The 13,953-nt window shown below is 44.4% G+C and overlaps 1 protein-coding gene across 1 annotated transcript in view; it reads right to left on the reverse strand.

The window, feature by feature from the left end:
• The window catches only part of NEDD1 (NEDD1 gamma-tubulin ring complex targeting factor), a 198,654-nt gene that overhangs the window by 25,522 nt on the left and 159,179 nt on the right, over positions 1 to 13,953 (reverse strand). The window contains exon 13 of the mRNA XM_082254862.1: positions 6,591 to 6,747. Coding sequence (XP_082110988.1) covers positions 6,591 to 6,747 — 157 coding nt within the window. The remainder of the gene's footprint in view (positions 1 to 6,590; positions 6,748 to 13,953) is intronic.

Raw genomic sequence — 13,953 nt, forward strand, 5'->3', positions numbered from 1 at the left:
CCACCTTCTCCCATGGATCCCTTGGCCTGGCCACAAACCTGGAAAGCTTCTGGTTGAGCTGTGATGAAAAGAGCCAAACATCTGGGATGCCCCAATGCTGACAAACTTGGAGAACTTGGACCGAGGCAGAGAGCGGCAGTGGAGGTCTGGAAACCGCCTTCCTTAGTGTCTGGAAGCAGAGGAGGAGGAGGAGGAGGACCGTCCGTTCTCAGTGAGGAGGAGGAGACATCCGTTCTCAGTGTGTGTGTGTGTGGCAGCAGCTGTGAGTAAGGCAGCAGCTGCAAACAAGGAGAGGGAGAAAGCTGTGTGACTGCTCTGTGAAAAATCAATAGCTGTTTGACTGTGCTGCAACTGATTGCTGTGTGACTGTCTCTGCGACCGAGTACCTGGGAAGACTGGTAAGTATCCTTGCGACTGGCGAGTATCCTTGCGACTGGTGAGTACCCCAGGTTTAGTACCAGGGGAGATAGAGGTAGTGTAGGTAAGGAATAGCAGGTCGTTAATATTATCCCCATAGAGTAGTGGGTAATGTCCGACAAGATTGCGGATGCCACTCAGTGCCCTTCCTGCTCCATGTATGCGTTCCTTGATGAACCAATCGAGGGCGAATACTGCTGTGCAAGATGTGAGCGACTTGTTGCTCTGGAAGACCAGATCCTGGATCTAGAAAACACAGTGGCAACACTGCGTTGCATCAACAACCTGGAAAGGAGCTTGGACATTACCCATCAGGCGCTGGCAGGGGCCAGCATAGAGGAGGGAGGAGTAGAGGAGACGCAGGCATCAGTGGCACGCAGTTGGGTGACCGTTGGGAAGGGTAGAGGGATGAGTGTCAGGGAGGCCAGTCCTGATTTGGTACACCCTAACAAATTTGTCACGTTGCAGGTTGAGGGGGATATCAGCTCAGGGGTGGCAGAGCTGGAGCAGGCGCCCTCCCCCAGCTGCCAGGGGAGTGGCGGCTCCAGGAAGAAGGGGGGCCGTGACTCAGGAAAGGTTAAACAGGTTGTGGTAGTTGCGGACTCAATTATCAAGAGGACAGAGAGGGCAATCTGTCAAAAAGATCTCGGTAGCCGAACAGTATGTTGTTTACCGGGCGCCCGAGTTCGGCACATCTCGGATCTGGCAGACAGATTATTGTGCGGGGCTGGGGATGACCCAGCGGTCATGTTGCATGTGGGCACTAATGACAAAGTAAAAGGAAGGTGAAGGATCCTAAAGAACGATTTCAGGGACTTAGGTAATAGATTGAGGAATAGGACCTCCAAGGTGGTTTTCTCTGAAATACTGCCTGTACCTCAAGCCACACAAGAGAGGCAGAAGGAGATTAGGGAACTTAACAAGTGGCTGAGGAATTGGTGTAGGAAGGAGGGTTTTGGGTTCCTGGAGAACTGGGCTGACTTCTCAGTCGGCTACCGGCTTTTTAGTAAGGATGGGCTGCACCTTAATGGGGACAGTACAGCTCTTTTGGGGAGAAAGATGGCTACCAAGTTGGAGGGGCTTTTAAACTAGGAGATGGGGGGGAGGGCTCAGAAGTAGAGTCAGTCAGGAGGGAGCAAAGGACTGAAGGCAGTTGTAGGGTCAGCAGCGACAGTAGGTCCATAACGTCAATTGGCAGGTCTATGCGGGAAAACCTCAGACCAAACAGGAATAAACATAACCACCAATCACGTTTAACTTCCGTAAAACTAAGAGGGGTATATGCTAATGCCAGGAGCCTAGCTAATAAAATGGATGAGTTGGAAATGTTAGTACATGAGGATGACATAGACCTTGTGGGAATAACGGAGACTTGGTTCGACCCCTCACACGACTGGCTGGCCAATATCCAAGGGTATTCGGTGTGCCGGAAGGACAGGGTAGGAAAGAAAGGGGGAGGGGTATGTCTCCATGTCCAGAACAATGTAAAGGTGATAGAGAGGAGTGACATTACGGAAGGGATGAGCATGGATTTAGAATCTGTGTGGGTAGAACTCCATAGGGAAGGAGAAAAGGGAAAAGTAATTGTGGGGGTTTGCTATAGGCCACCTAAACAAGGGGAGGAGGTAGAGCTGGAATTTTTAGCACTACTGGGTAAAGTGGCAAAACTTGGATCAGTCATCATATTGGGGGACTTCAATTATCCCGACACTGACTGGGAACAGGGGACTACACACTCACAGAAGGCCCGTCTATTCACGGAAACCTTACAGGATAATTACATGTCACAGTTGGTGGACTCTCTGACTAGAGAAAACGCAGTCCTGGATCTATTGATCACTAATGACCCAGACCTAATCTCGGAGGTAGGAGTCCAGGACTACCTGGGCTCTAGCGATCACAGGATGATCACATTTAGTGTAAATAACAATATAACAAAGCAAGTGGGGAACATAAGAACCCTAAACTTCAGAAGGGCAAACTTTCCAAAATTGTACTCATTGATGGAAAGGGTAAACTGGGACCAAACCTTGGGATCACGGACCGCAGAGGAAAAATGGGAATGCTTTAGGAACATATTAAGCAAATGCATCTTGCAGTGCATTCCTATGGGAAATAAATTTAGAAGAGACAAAGCCAAACCAGGCTGGCTAAACCGTAGTGTTAAAAAACTTATTAGGGGAAAAAAATTGGCCTTCAAGAAATATAAATCAGAGGGCACAGTATTGGCTTTCGAGCAATACAAGGAGGCAAATAAGAAAAGTAAACACGAAATCAAGATGGCTAAAATCAACTTTGAGAGACAAATAGCGGAGGATAGTAAAAAAAAACCCAAAGAAATTCTTTAAATATATCAACAGCAAAAAAACTAGGGCTGAGCATATTGCACACATAATTAACGATGATGGGAGGATGGTTACAGAGGACACAGAAAAAGCAACCGTGCTGAATGCTTTTTTCTCGTCAGTCTTTACACAGGAAATGGAGGGGTACACTGACCATGACTGTATGGTTAGTAGTAATACACAGGACTTGCCACTATGGCTAACAGACGGTGAAATCAGGGAAAGGCTGGATAAACTTAACACAAACAAATCACCAGGCCCGGATGGCGTACATCCGAGAATACTCAAGGAACTCAGTAAGGTTATATCTAGACCACTGTTCCTGATCTTTGCTGACAGTATTAGGACAGGAAATGTACCAGGGGATTGGAGGAAAGCGAACGTGATTCCGATATTCAAAAAGGGGCAGAGGCATATCCCGGGAAATTATAGGCCTGTCAGTTTGACATCAATAGTATGTAAACTTCTGGAGGGGATTGTAAGGGACTATATCGTAGAGTTTGCTAAAGACAACATCATCAGCAGTAATCAGCACGGGTTTACAAATGGGCGTTCTTGTCAAACCAATCTCCTAACATTCTACGAGGAGGTGAGCTGTGAGCTAGATAGGGGCAGACCAGTAGATGTGGTGTACTTGGATTTCGCTAAGGCGTTTGATACAGTTCCCCACAAGCCCTTAATTTATAAAATAAGGTCTGCAGGTATCGACAGCAGGGTTTGCTCTTGGATACGGAACTGGCTAAAAGGGCGTGTCCAAAGGGTAGTAATAAACAGCGCATACTCAGACTGGTTTGAGGTAGTAAGCGGGGTGCCCCAGGGCTCAGTCCTGGGACCAACCTTGTTCAATTTATTCATAAACAGCATTGAGGTCGGGATCAGTAGTTCATTATCAGTTTTTGCAGATGACACAAAATTGGCCAGGGCAATAACTGCACAGCATGAAGCAGATATCCTACAGAATGACCTGGACAAAATAACGGAGTGGGCAACGACATGGCAAATGAGGTTTAATGTGGAGAAGTGTAAGGTTTTGCACTTGGGGACTAAAAACAAACACAATACAAGTTAGGAGGGGAACCCTTGGGGGAATCAAAAATGGAGAAGGATCTGGGAGTCTTGGTTGATGATAGATTAGGCAACAGCATGCAATGTCAAGCGGCAGCTGCCAAAGCCAGCAGAATATTAGCATGCATAAAGAAAGGGATGTATTCCAGAGATAAGACTATAATCCTTCCACTTTATAAAACTCTGGTCCGACCGCATCTGGAGTATGCTGTCCAGTTCTGGTCGCCAGTCCTCAGGAGTGATGTGTTGGAGCTGGAGAGAGTCCAGAGAAGGGCAACTAAACTGATTAGAGGATTGGAGGACCTTAATTATGCAGAGCGTCTGCAATCACTCGATTTATTCTCCCTGGAAAAGAGAAGCCTGAGGGGGGACATGATAGCAATTTATAAATATCTCAATGGGGATATCAGCTTAGAAAATAAGCTGTTCAGTTGAAGGGATTGCATGAGGACAAGAGGGCATACATTGCGATTAGAGGAGGTGTTTTAACCTCAGGCAACGTGGGGGGTTCTTTACTGTTAGGGCTACAAGATTGTGGAATTCTCTACCACAAGAGGTGGTTTCTGCGGGAAGTATGGTGTCTTTCAAAAGACTTAGACGTACATCTCAAGGATCAGGACATGCAGGGCTATGTGACAGGATCACAGCCACACACACCTACACAGGTTGAACTGGATGGACTATTGTCTTTATTCAACCTCACCTACTATAACTATGTAAATACTTTGGAATGGGATGGGGGGGGGGGGGGGGAATTCTCCTCTAGAGTCCAGACACTGGTGCTTGAGGAAAAAGTCTGCTTTCCAGCTGTTCAATCCCAGGATGTGAACTGCAGATTGCCAATGGAGATTTAAACGTTTCAAAGCCGCCACTGAGTTTTGTGCCACCCTTGGGAAGTCACAGCCTTGGCATTGTCTAATTGCACACTGATCAGGGAGCCATGGAGAATCAAAATTCAATAATCGAGAGAGAGACTGCCTGGACATCCAAGAGGTTGATGAGAAGGCTGGACTCCTCCAGCGGCCAGAAAACCTTAACAGAAAAATGATCCATTAGGCCCCCAACCAAAGACACGGCCATTCACGGTGATAATCACCACAGAGAACACAAATCCAAAGAAGCAATGCCTTGGTTGGGGAAGGCAGGGAGATGTGGAGATCCATTGATCCTGGAACCCTCTTCCACTTGGCTAGGATCTCCCACTAAAGATGCCTGGTGTGAGGTTGTGCATAAGGGACAGCTATGAAAGAAGCCACCATGAGGCCCAGAATCGTCATGCAAAAATAAATGGGTACAGTTTGTACAGAAAGGAGGCGTAGAACATGACGACTCAACTTTTGAAGTTTCTCATGAGAGAGAAACACCTTAGCCACAGACTTGACCAGAAGGAGACCCAAGTATTCCAGTCGGGTGAGGGGATGAAGACAGACCTGCAGAGATACAGGACCCAGCCGAGGTCCTCCAAGGTTTTGACCATGATGGATAAGTCATGTTCCAAGTCCAACGCTGATTGAGCTTGCAGGAGCAGGTTGTTAAGGTACCCCATGATCAATATCTCTCATAAGCGCAGGGGGCCAAAACTGGGGCCAGGACCTTGGTAACGATAAGTGGTGCTGAAGTCAGGCCAAGGTGAAGAAAAGAGGGGGAAAAAATGCACTGGAACACATCAAAAATGTGTATGTAGAAAAGCAACCAGAATGCATTTTGACTGCGTTTCTATGGTGTAAACTGGCACTTAAAGTGTTCCTAAACTCACAAGAGTAAAATCAGTCTGTATATGCAGTGAAGCATGCTCATAATGCTTACTGTGGAACCTAAGGGGTTAATCCTCTGCATTGTGTAAAAAAAGCGGTTTGATCCGGTCTTCTCTGATCCTCCCCTTCTACTGTCCCCATTCCATCTACTGATGAGACAGAGCTTTTGGAGTCACTCTGCACATGCTTAGTTTGAGGTGTGCTAGAGTTTTTATTTCTTCCTTTCTTGGGAGGGTGCATGTGATCGGCACAGGACCAATGAGCACTGTCCAGACAGAGGGTCAGGGGTCCTGCAGCCTCATAGTGCAGTCAGAGTACAATGAAAACTCCTCCTACAAGCTTTAACTAGACACGGATAGAAGTTCACAAGACTGCAATATATAAATCAAATATAGAGAAAGTATGGGTTTTAAGGGCTCTCGGGGGAAGGAAATCCTTCTCCCAATTGGCCCTTAAAACCCATATTTTCTCTATTTGATTTATGCATACATTTTGGGGCTTTGGCCAGCCTTCACGGTTGATTTTTTCCAAGACTGCTATATACTGCTCATGGAAAAGGTATTTAGCAGTTCATATTTTGTAAAATATTTGCATTTCCATGTTCTTTGTACTAGAGAGAACAGATATAGTAACACTTTAATCCTCCCTTTTAGATTGTAAGCTCTAACAAGCAAAGCCCTCAGATTCATCCTGTATTAAACTGTAAAAAGTGCTGTGCAAACCGTTGGCATAATATAAATCCCATATAATAGAAAAATAATCAAACCCATCTGTGATGAAGCCTGGCTGTCCTCTTTAATAAATGATAGAGAAAACTAAAGTTCAGTAAAATTAATGGCATCTTTTTGGACTACCATGTCTAAAGAATAATCATCTCCCAAAAGTACACTCACCACTGGATACCAAAATCAACAGTTACATGGCTTCCAACGCTGATACCCGGTAGTTTTACACTTACATAAAGAAGCTTGTGATTGACAGCAAAGAATAAAGATAAAAACAAAATTACCGGAAGTCATCAAGAGTTTCCTCTATCATGTTTCTTATAAAATTAATTTGAACAGATGTTAAAGGGGCTCCACTTTTCTCACTAGCCAACGAATCAACTATTTTTTCTGACAACGAGGAAGCGATCTCTGAGCTGATTGATGTAGATAATTTTGGGCCTGTAAAATTAGAAAGCATAGGACATTAAATACCAAGGTAAAAATTACTACAATCTACTAAACTTTGTCTTTTAACCACTTAAGCCCCCGGAAGATTTTACCCCCTTCCTGACCAGGGCCTATTTTGCGATTCGGCACTGCGTGAATTTAACGGACAATTGCGCGGTCGTGTGACACTGTACCTACGGTAAATTAATTTGACGTCCTTTTTTTCCTACAAACAGAGCTTTCTTTTGGTGGTATTTGATCACCTGTGCGATTTTTTGATCATGCGCTATAAACAAAAAAAGTGCGTCAATTTTGCAAAAACAACAATATTTCTCCAATTTTTTTTTATATGAAATTTCCCCCCCCCCCCCCAAAATGTAAAAATCAACATTTTTTAACATTTTAGGCCAATTTGTTTTATGCTACATATGTTTGGTTAAAAAAAAAAAAAAAAAAAAAAAAAAAAGCAAAAAGCGTATTTTGATTGGTTTGCGCAAAAGTTATTGCGTTTACTAAGGGAAAGATTTTTGTCATTTTTGTTGTTTTTATTTTTAACGAGTAATGGCGGCGATCTGCGATTTTTTTTGCGGGACTGCGACATTGCGGCGGACAGATCGGACCCTTGACTGACATTTTTGACACCTTTGGGGTTACCAGTGACATTACTACAGTAATCAGTGCTATACATATGCTGTTACTGTAAAAATGACACTGGCAGTGAAGGGGTTAACTTTGAGAGGGAGGGGTTAAGTGTGTCCCTAGGGGCCCGTTTCTTACTGTGATTGGATGTGGCTTGATGTGTAAGAACAGAGATCAACGGTCCTACATAGTAGAACCGTGTGATCTCCATTCTTACACAGGGAATAACGACAGGCGGCTTTGTTTACATTAGCCGCCTGCCTTTCTTCCGGTGTAACGGATGATCGCAAGTGCCCGGAGGACGGACATCGGGTCCGCCAGGCACTCGCGCGGGGGGGGGGGGGGGGGGGTCCGTGACCGAGCGGGAGCGCACCTCCGGCGGCGCTCGCTCCCTAGAGCCTCACAGGCTGGCGACATAGACCTACATCGCTTTGCCTGTGAGGGGCTGACCGCCGCCGTAAATAGTCGTGCGACGGTTGGCAAGTGGTTAAAGGTTAACAACAATTATCATATTAACAGTACCAATATTAACTGGTATAGAGACAAGAGTTTGGATATAAAGATGGTAGAGTTAAAACATTTAGAGCATCAAATTCAACACTACTATAATATGTATGTGTATGTATATATATATGTTTTGCTGTGTGTTCCCATTTACACAGCATGCCCCATTTTTTTTTTTTAAACCTGCTTCTTCCCTCTGAGATGTTTCTCGGGAGGCATCATGGCTGACTGCAAGGAATTTTTAGGTAGGTCTTCATTAATCTGCAATTCAAGAAGCTTAGATTTTTAAATCTTTAACCCTTTGTTACGATAGACCATGTTAAAATATAGCTTAACCACTTGCCGACCGCCCGCTGTAATATTACTGCGGCAGGGCAGCTCGGCTGGGCTCAGTCACGTAGAACTACGTGACTGAGTGCATGTGGTTTAGGCGGTTTAGACGCAGCGGCGATTGCCGCTGCCCTCCAGCGACCAGAGAAACCGAGAAGACCTGCCTGCTTATGTAAACAAAGCAGGCGGATCATCTGTCTGACAGGCAGGGAGAGATCAGCAGTTTCAGCTAAGCTGAAACTGCGATCTCTCTGTGCCTGTCATGGAACCATCACCCCCTCCCCCGCCCCCCACAGTGAGTAAGCACTTTAGGCATACATTTAACCCCTTTGATCACCCCCAGTATTAACCCCTTCCCTGCCAGTGTCATTCATACAGTAACAGTGCATAATATTTAGCACCGATTACTGTATTAGTGTCACTGGTCCCCAAAAAGTGTCAAAAATGTCAGTTAGGGGTCCGATCTGTCTGTCGCAATCCGGTTAAAAATTGCTGATCACCGCCATTACTAATAAAAAAAATAAATAAAAAGTTCAAAAATCTATCCCGTAGTTTGTAAACGCTATAACTTTTGAGCAAACCAATTAAAATACGCTTTTTGGGATTTTTTTTTTTTTTTACAGAAAACATGAAGCAGAATACAAATTGGCCTAAACTGATAAAAAAATTAATTAAAAAAAAAAAAAAATTATTGGGAATGTTTTATAGCAGAAAGTAAAAAATATTCAAAATTGTCGCTCTTTTTTATTGTTTATAGCGCAAAATCTAAAAACCGCAGAGGTGATCAAATACCACCAAAAGAAAGCTCTATTTGTGGGGAAAAAAAGGGTATCAATTGTATTTGGGTACAGCATCGCACAACCGTGCAATTTTCCGTTAAAGTAACAGTGCCTAATCGCAAAAAATGGCCTGGTCATTAAAGGGGTAAAACCTTCCAGGGCTAAAGTGGTTAAACTGATAATGAAGAATATCTGCTTGCACAGTACACACAGGGTTAAATTATAGCAAACACATGTCCAGCTCCCTCAAAGAAAACTAGTAGGATCTTACAGTGCTGGAGGAACGCGAATAGAGTATTTGTGCATAGTTAATTTGTACTTCAACCAGCAATTCGCCCCAGCCTGTCTGCTACAGCAATGGTCCTCAACCCTGGTCCTCAGGGCCCACTAACAGGCCAGGATTTCAAGATAACTGAAATACATCCCAGGTGATATTTGCTGCTCAGTGATTGCAGTACTCTAGTCTGCATCTCCCCAAGGTAATACTTAAAATCGGACCTGTTAGTGGGCCCTGAGGACCGGAGTTGAGGACCACTGTGCTACAGGACCAAGACCCATACCGCTTGCAACTCTCAGTGAGCCATGTGCGGGTGGAGGTCACGTGACTGGCGGCTGAGCAAGAAGTTAAAGAGCCGCAACTCAGTCATTTTGTTCTACTCTGCAAGCGAGCAGGCTGAGGTCCCGGTAGGCCTAGCGAGAAGTTGGTGAAGGAGGCCCTTTGCTTTGGCATTGCCTGCTCAGGTGACCCTGCTGAGATGTCGTGTGCTTCTAACATCCCGGGACAGCAGCTCCAGCCAGCCCGCTGGACTTTGCTCTCTTTCTGCTCCACACCATCCGCGGCTGCTGTCAGACATTTCCTATGCACTTCCGTGGTCGTAATAAAATCGCATGTCCTGTATTCAAGGCCTCAACCCCTTCAGAGAAGGTTTTGGTGGAGGAATGCTGCATCTCAGCTATGGTGGAGAGTATTTTTGAGCTGCCCTTAGGACCAGTGTCATGTGCATTCAGATCTAAGCTCTGCAGACCTTTCTGGTTATATCAATCTATTAAACATGTATTTTTATTATCTGTGGTGGAGGTTCTGCACAAGGATACATTACTTCTCATCGCGGATACTGCATTTATTTATTTTATTTATTTATTTTTTTAAGAAGACCACTTCATATATTTTCAAGTTATTTGATATTTATTTAACTTATTCACGTGGATTTCAATGGTTTCACTTATATGGGGAAATCTTTAATACATTTAGTAATCTTGCATTTATTCTTTTGGTATAGCACAACTCTATTTTTTGTATAAATCTTTTTATTAACATTTTCAACATGAAAGTACAAACATTTGGGAAGTACAATTCCCATAAAAAGTTGTCAAGAACAGTATAAACATAATGTGCACAGGGAATGCAACAAATACGAGTACAGTAATAATACCCATAAGTAAGTGATCTTCCTATCGTCACAATCATTTGCATAATGAAATCGATAGTGCAATCTAGAGAACCGATTTGGAGCAATACCTATCCAATATCACAAATTAAGCAAAAATGAGAATATATCCCTTCGGTAGGGTCGCATGCCACCGGTTTCCGGGTATCCCAGAGATGCACACCCCCAATGGGAACTACACTGTGTCCATCCCCAGGACACCGGACCCCAGCAGAGCAAACCCTCAGTACCTTTATGGGAGTGGGTCATAAGTTATGGCCTGTTTAACCAAGAAATCCAAGGTTGCCATAGCTTAGTCATACGAGCGGTGGATTGATTTTTCAGGGACAAAGAGCGTTCGTAAGAGTGATTGGTTGTAACCATATCAATCAGTCCCTGAATTAGAGGTGGTGATTCTTGCTTCCAAGATTTTGCAATGAGTAATCTGGCTGCAAGCAAACAGTGTGTTATTGTGTGCCTCAGAGAGTAGTGTATCGTCTCAGAGCCAAGAGAGAGGAGTGCTAGCCCAGGTTCTGGAATAAGTGGAGTGTTCGTCACGTCAAGAGAGTAAGGAGAATACCTCCTGCCAAAAAGTCTGGATATGTGGGCACTGCCAAAAGATGTGGAAGAGGGTACCCACTCCCCCACATGATCGCCAGCACTTACCGTCACAATTCAGGTGGAATTTATGAATTCTGTCTGGAGTGAGGTACCATCGGAGTGACAGTTTCAAGGTCGATTCCCATAGGTTGGAATTACAGGTCGTCAAGTATATAGATTTCAGTGCTTGTGTCCGTTGTACGTCAGTGTATTCCATACCCAAGTCCCTCTCCCATTGAACATGGGGGAGCGACTTGGAGAAAATGGTCTTCTGTTGAAGGAGATTATAGAATGTGGTGATGCCCTTGACCCTGGGTGGTGTACTAGAGTATAAATATTTCCACGCCGGAGCTTCGATAGTTAGTGGCCAGCTGATTATGGAGGTAAGGAAATGACGAGTCCTAATATGCAAGAATAGATCAGTGTTGGGCAGGTGGAATTTATTCTGTAAGGTAGGGAATGGAACTAGTTTGGAGTTGTCATATAGGTCGTTCAGATTGGTTATGCCTCGTTTGGTCCACGAGGTAAAGCATGTATCCGCCATCAGGGAATGGAGGGCTGTCAGGGGTATTTTAAGTTCTATAGGATTTGGGCCTTTGGAGTGTTGGGTTATCAACACTTTCCATGCGTTGGCAGTAGCCACCATCGGAGGAGGGAATTTTCGCCCCCAGGGACTTCGCCAATAACCATGCAGGTAGGTCTGATTTGATGCAATAAGATGCCTCAATTCTCCGCCAAAAAGAGGGGCTGTTGGGGACAAACCATTCTCGTAGTTGTGTAAGAATAGAGGCAAGGTAGTAATCATAGATGTCCACATAGCCCGCTCCGCCTTGGGAACGCAATTTGATGAGTTTTACGTGTGAGCATCTAGGCTTCTTACCCTGCCATACGTAAAGTGAAATAAGGGATTGTAGTGAGTGAAAAAATTTCTTGGGTACCGGGATTGGCATGGTTCTGAAAATATACAATAATTGTGGAAGGTGCATCATCTTGAACGCTGCTAGCCTCCCCAACCAAGAGAAACCAGAGGACTGAAGTTGTTTGAGGTCAGTTTGGAGATGGGTGCGCACCGCGATGTAGTTATGTAAAAAGTGCGTTTTCGGGTTCGCCGTCAGTTTAATGCCTAAATACGATAGACTGTTGTCCGTCCAAGTGTAAGGGAACCGATGTTGTAATAGGGCACTAGTGGCAGCATCAATGCCAATATTAAAAATCTGTGAACTTAGTTTCATTGACTTTGTACAGGGACAACGCTCCAAACCAGTTAAGTATTTTTTGAATTTCAGGAAGGGAGCTGGTAGGATTAGTGACCATAAGAATGACATTGTTTGCAAAAAAAGAGATTTTTTTTTTGGACGCCCGCTATGTCTATTCCAGATAGACGGGTATTGGAGCGAATGTGTTCTGCTAGGGGTTCCATTACCATATTGAATATTATGGGGGATAGGGGGCACCCCTGTCTAGTACCATTCGTAATCTCGAAAAGGGGTGCACACCATCGCTGATGGATTTGTGTACAAAGCCATTATGGCTTTATAGAGGAAGCCATGGATTCCAAACTTGCGTAGAACAGCAGAGAGAAAACCCCAGTGGACTCTGTCAAACGCCTTCCCTGGAAAGGAGTAGAGAAGGCGTTCCTGGTGAAGTGTATGGCATTAATAACCCTTCTGGTCGCATCAGATGCTTGGCGGCCCTTTGTAAAAGCTGACTGGTCCTTGTGTATGATTGTTGGCATGACATCGAGTTAATGTATGGCAATCAGTTTTGCATACAGTTTGGCATCTAGATTCAGAAGCAAAATTGGCCGAAAGTTCTGGGGTTGGGTGGGTTCCTTCCCAGGTTTAGGTAAAGTTACGATCATTGCGCTAAGCATCTCTTTTTGGAAGGAGGATGAGGTGGCAGCAGAGTTGAACATTTTAACCAATAAAGGTGCGAGCGACCGGGAGAACCGCTTAGAATATTCGGCTGTGAAGCCGTCTGGAACCGGAGACTTCAGGTTGGGGAGAAAAGAAATAGCCGTAATAATTTCCAAGTCAGAAAATGGCTGATGAAGGACATCCAATGTATCGGGGGGAATGGAGGCTAAGTTTATATGGCCAAGGAAGGTTGCAATATCTTCGGGGCATGGTTGGTGACTATGTGGATCAACTTTAATATTATAAAGCGATTCATAATATGTGCTAAAAGCGTTTGCTATAAGATTGGGTTTAATAGCACAACTCTATTTTATGATTTTTTGCAAAGTTGAGTCGCTTAAGACTGGTTTCTTCTTACTATGCATGAAAACATAGGAAGTGGGGTGCAGAAGAATGGCAGCAAGTGGACTGAGTCAAAATCTAAAAATTTTGACAAACAGTTTGTAGGCCAAATAATGAGCGTCTGCAGGCAACAGTGAAGCATGGTGGAGGTTTCTTGCAAGTCTAGGGCTGCATTTGTGCATATACAGTTGGACATTTGGTCAGGATCAATGGTATTCTAAATGCTGAGAAATACAGGCAGATACTTATCCATCTTGCCATACCATCAGGGAGGCATGTGATTACCCCTAAATTTATTCTGCAGTAGGACAACCACCCCAAACATACTGCCAATGTCATTAAGAACTATCTCAGTGTAAAAAACAACAAGGAGTCCTGGAGGTTTGGCCCCCCACAGACCCCTGATCTCAACATAAAACAGTCGGTCTGGGATTAAATGAAGAGACAGAAGCATTTAAGGCAGCCTACATCTAGAGAAGGTCTGTGGTTAGTTCTCCATTATGTCTGGAACAGACCTGCCAACTTCCTTCACAAACTGTGCAAGTGTACCTAGAAGAACTGATGCAGTTTTGAAGGCAAAGGGAGGTCACACCAAATATTGATTTGGATTTCTCTTCTGTTCATTTACTTTCCATTTTGTTAATTGATAAAAAAATAAACTATTAACACTTCTAATTCTGA

This window comes from Pelophylax lessonae, assembly GCF_965119305.1.
Source record: "Pelophylax lessonae genome assembly, chromosome: 4".
Classification (NCBI taxonomy): domain Eukaryota; kingdom Metazoa; phylum Chordata; class Amphibia; order Anura; family Ranidae; genus Pelophylax; species Pelophylax lessonae.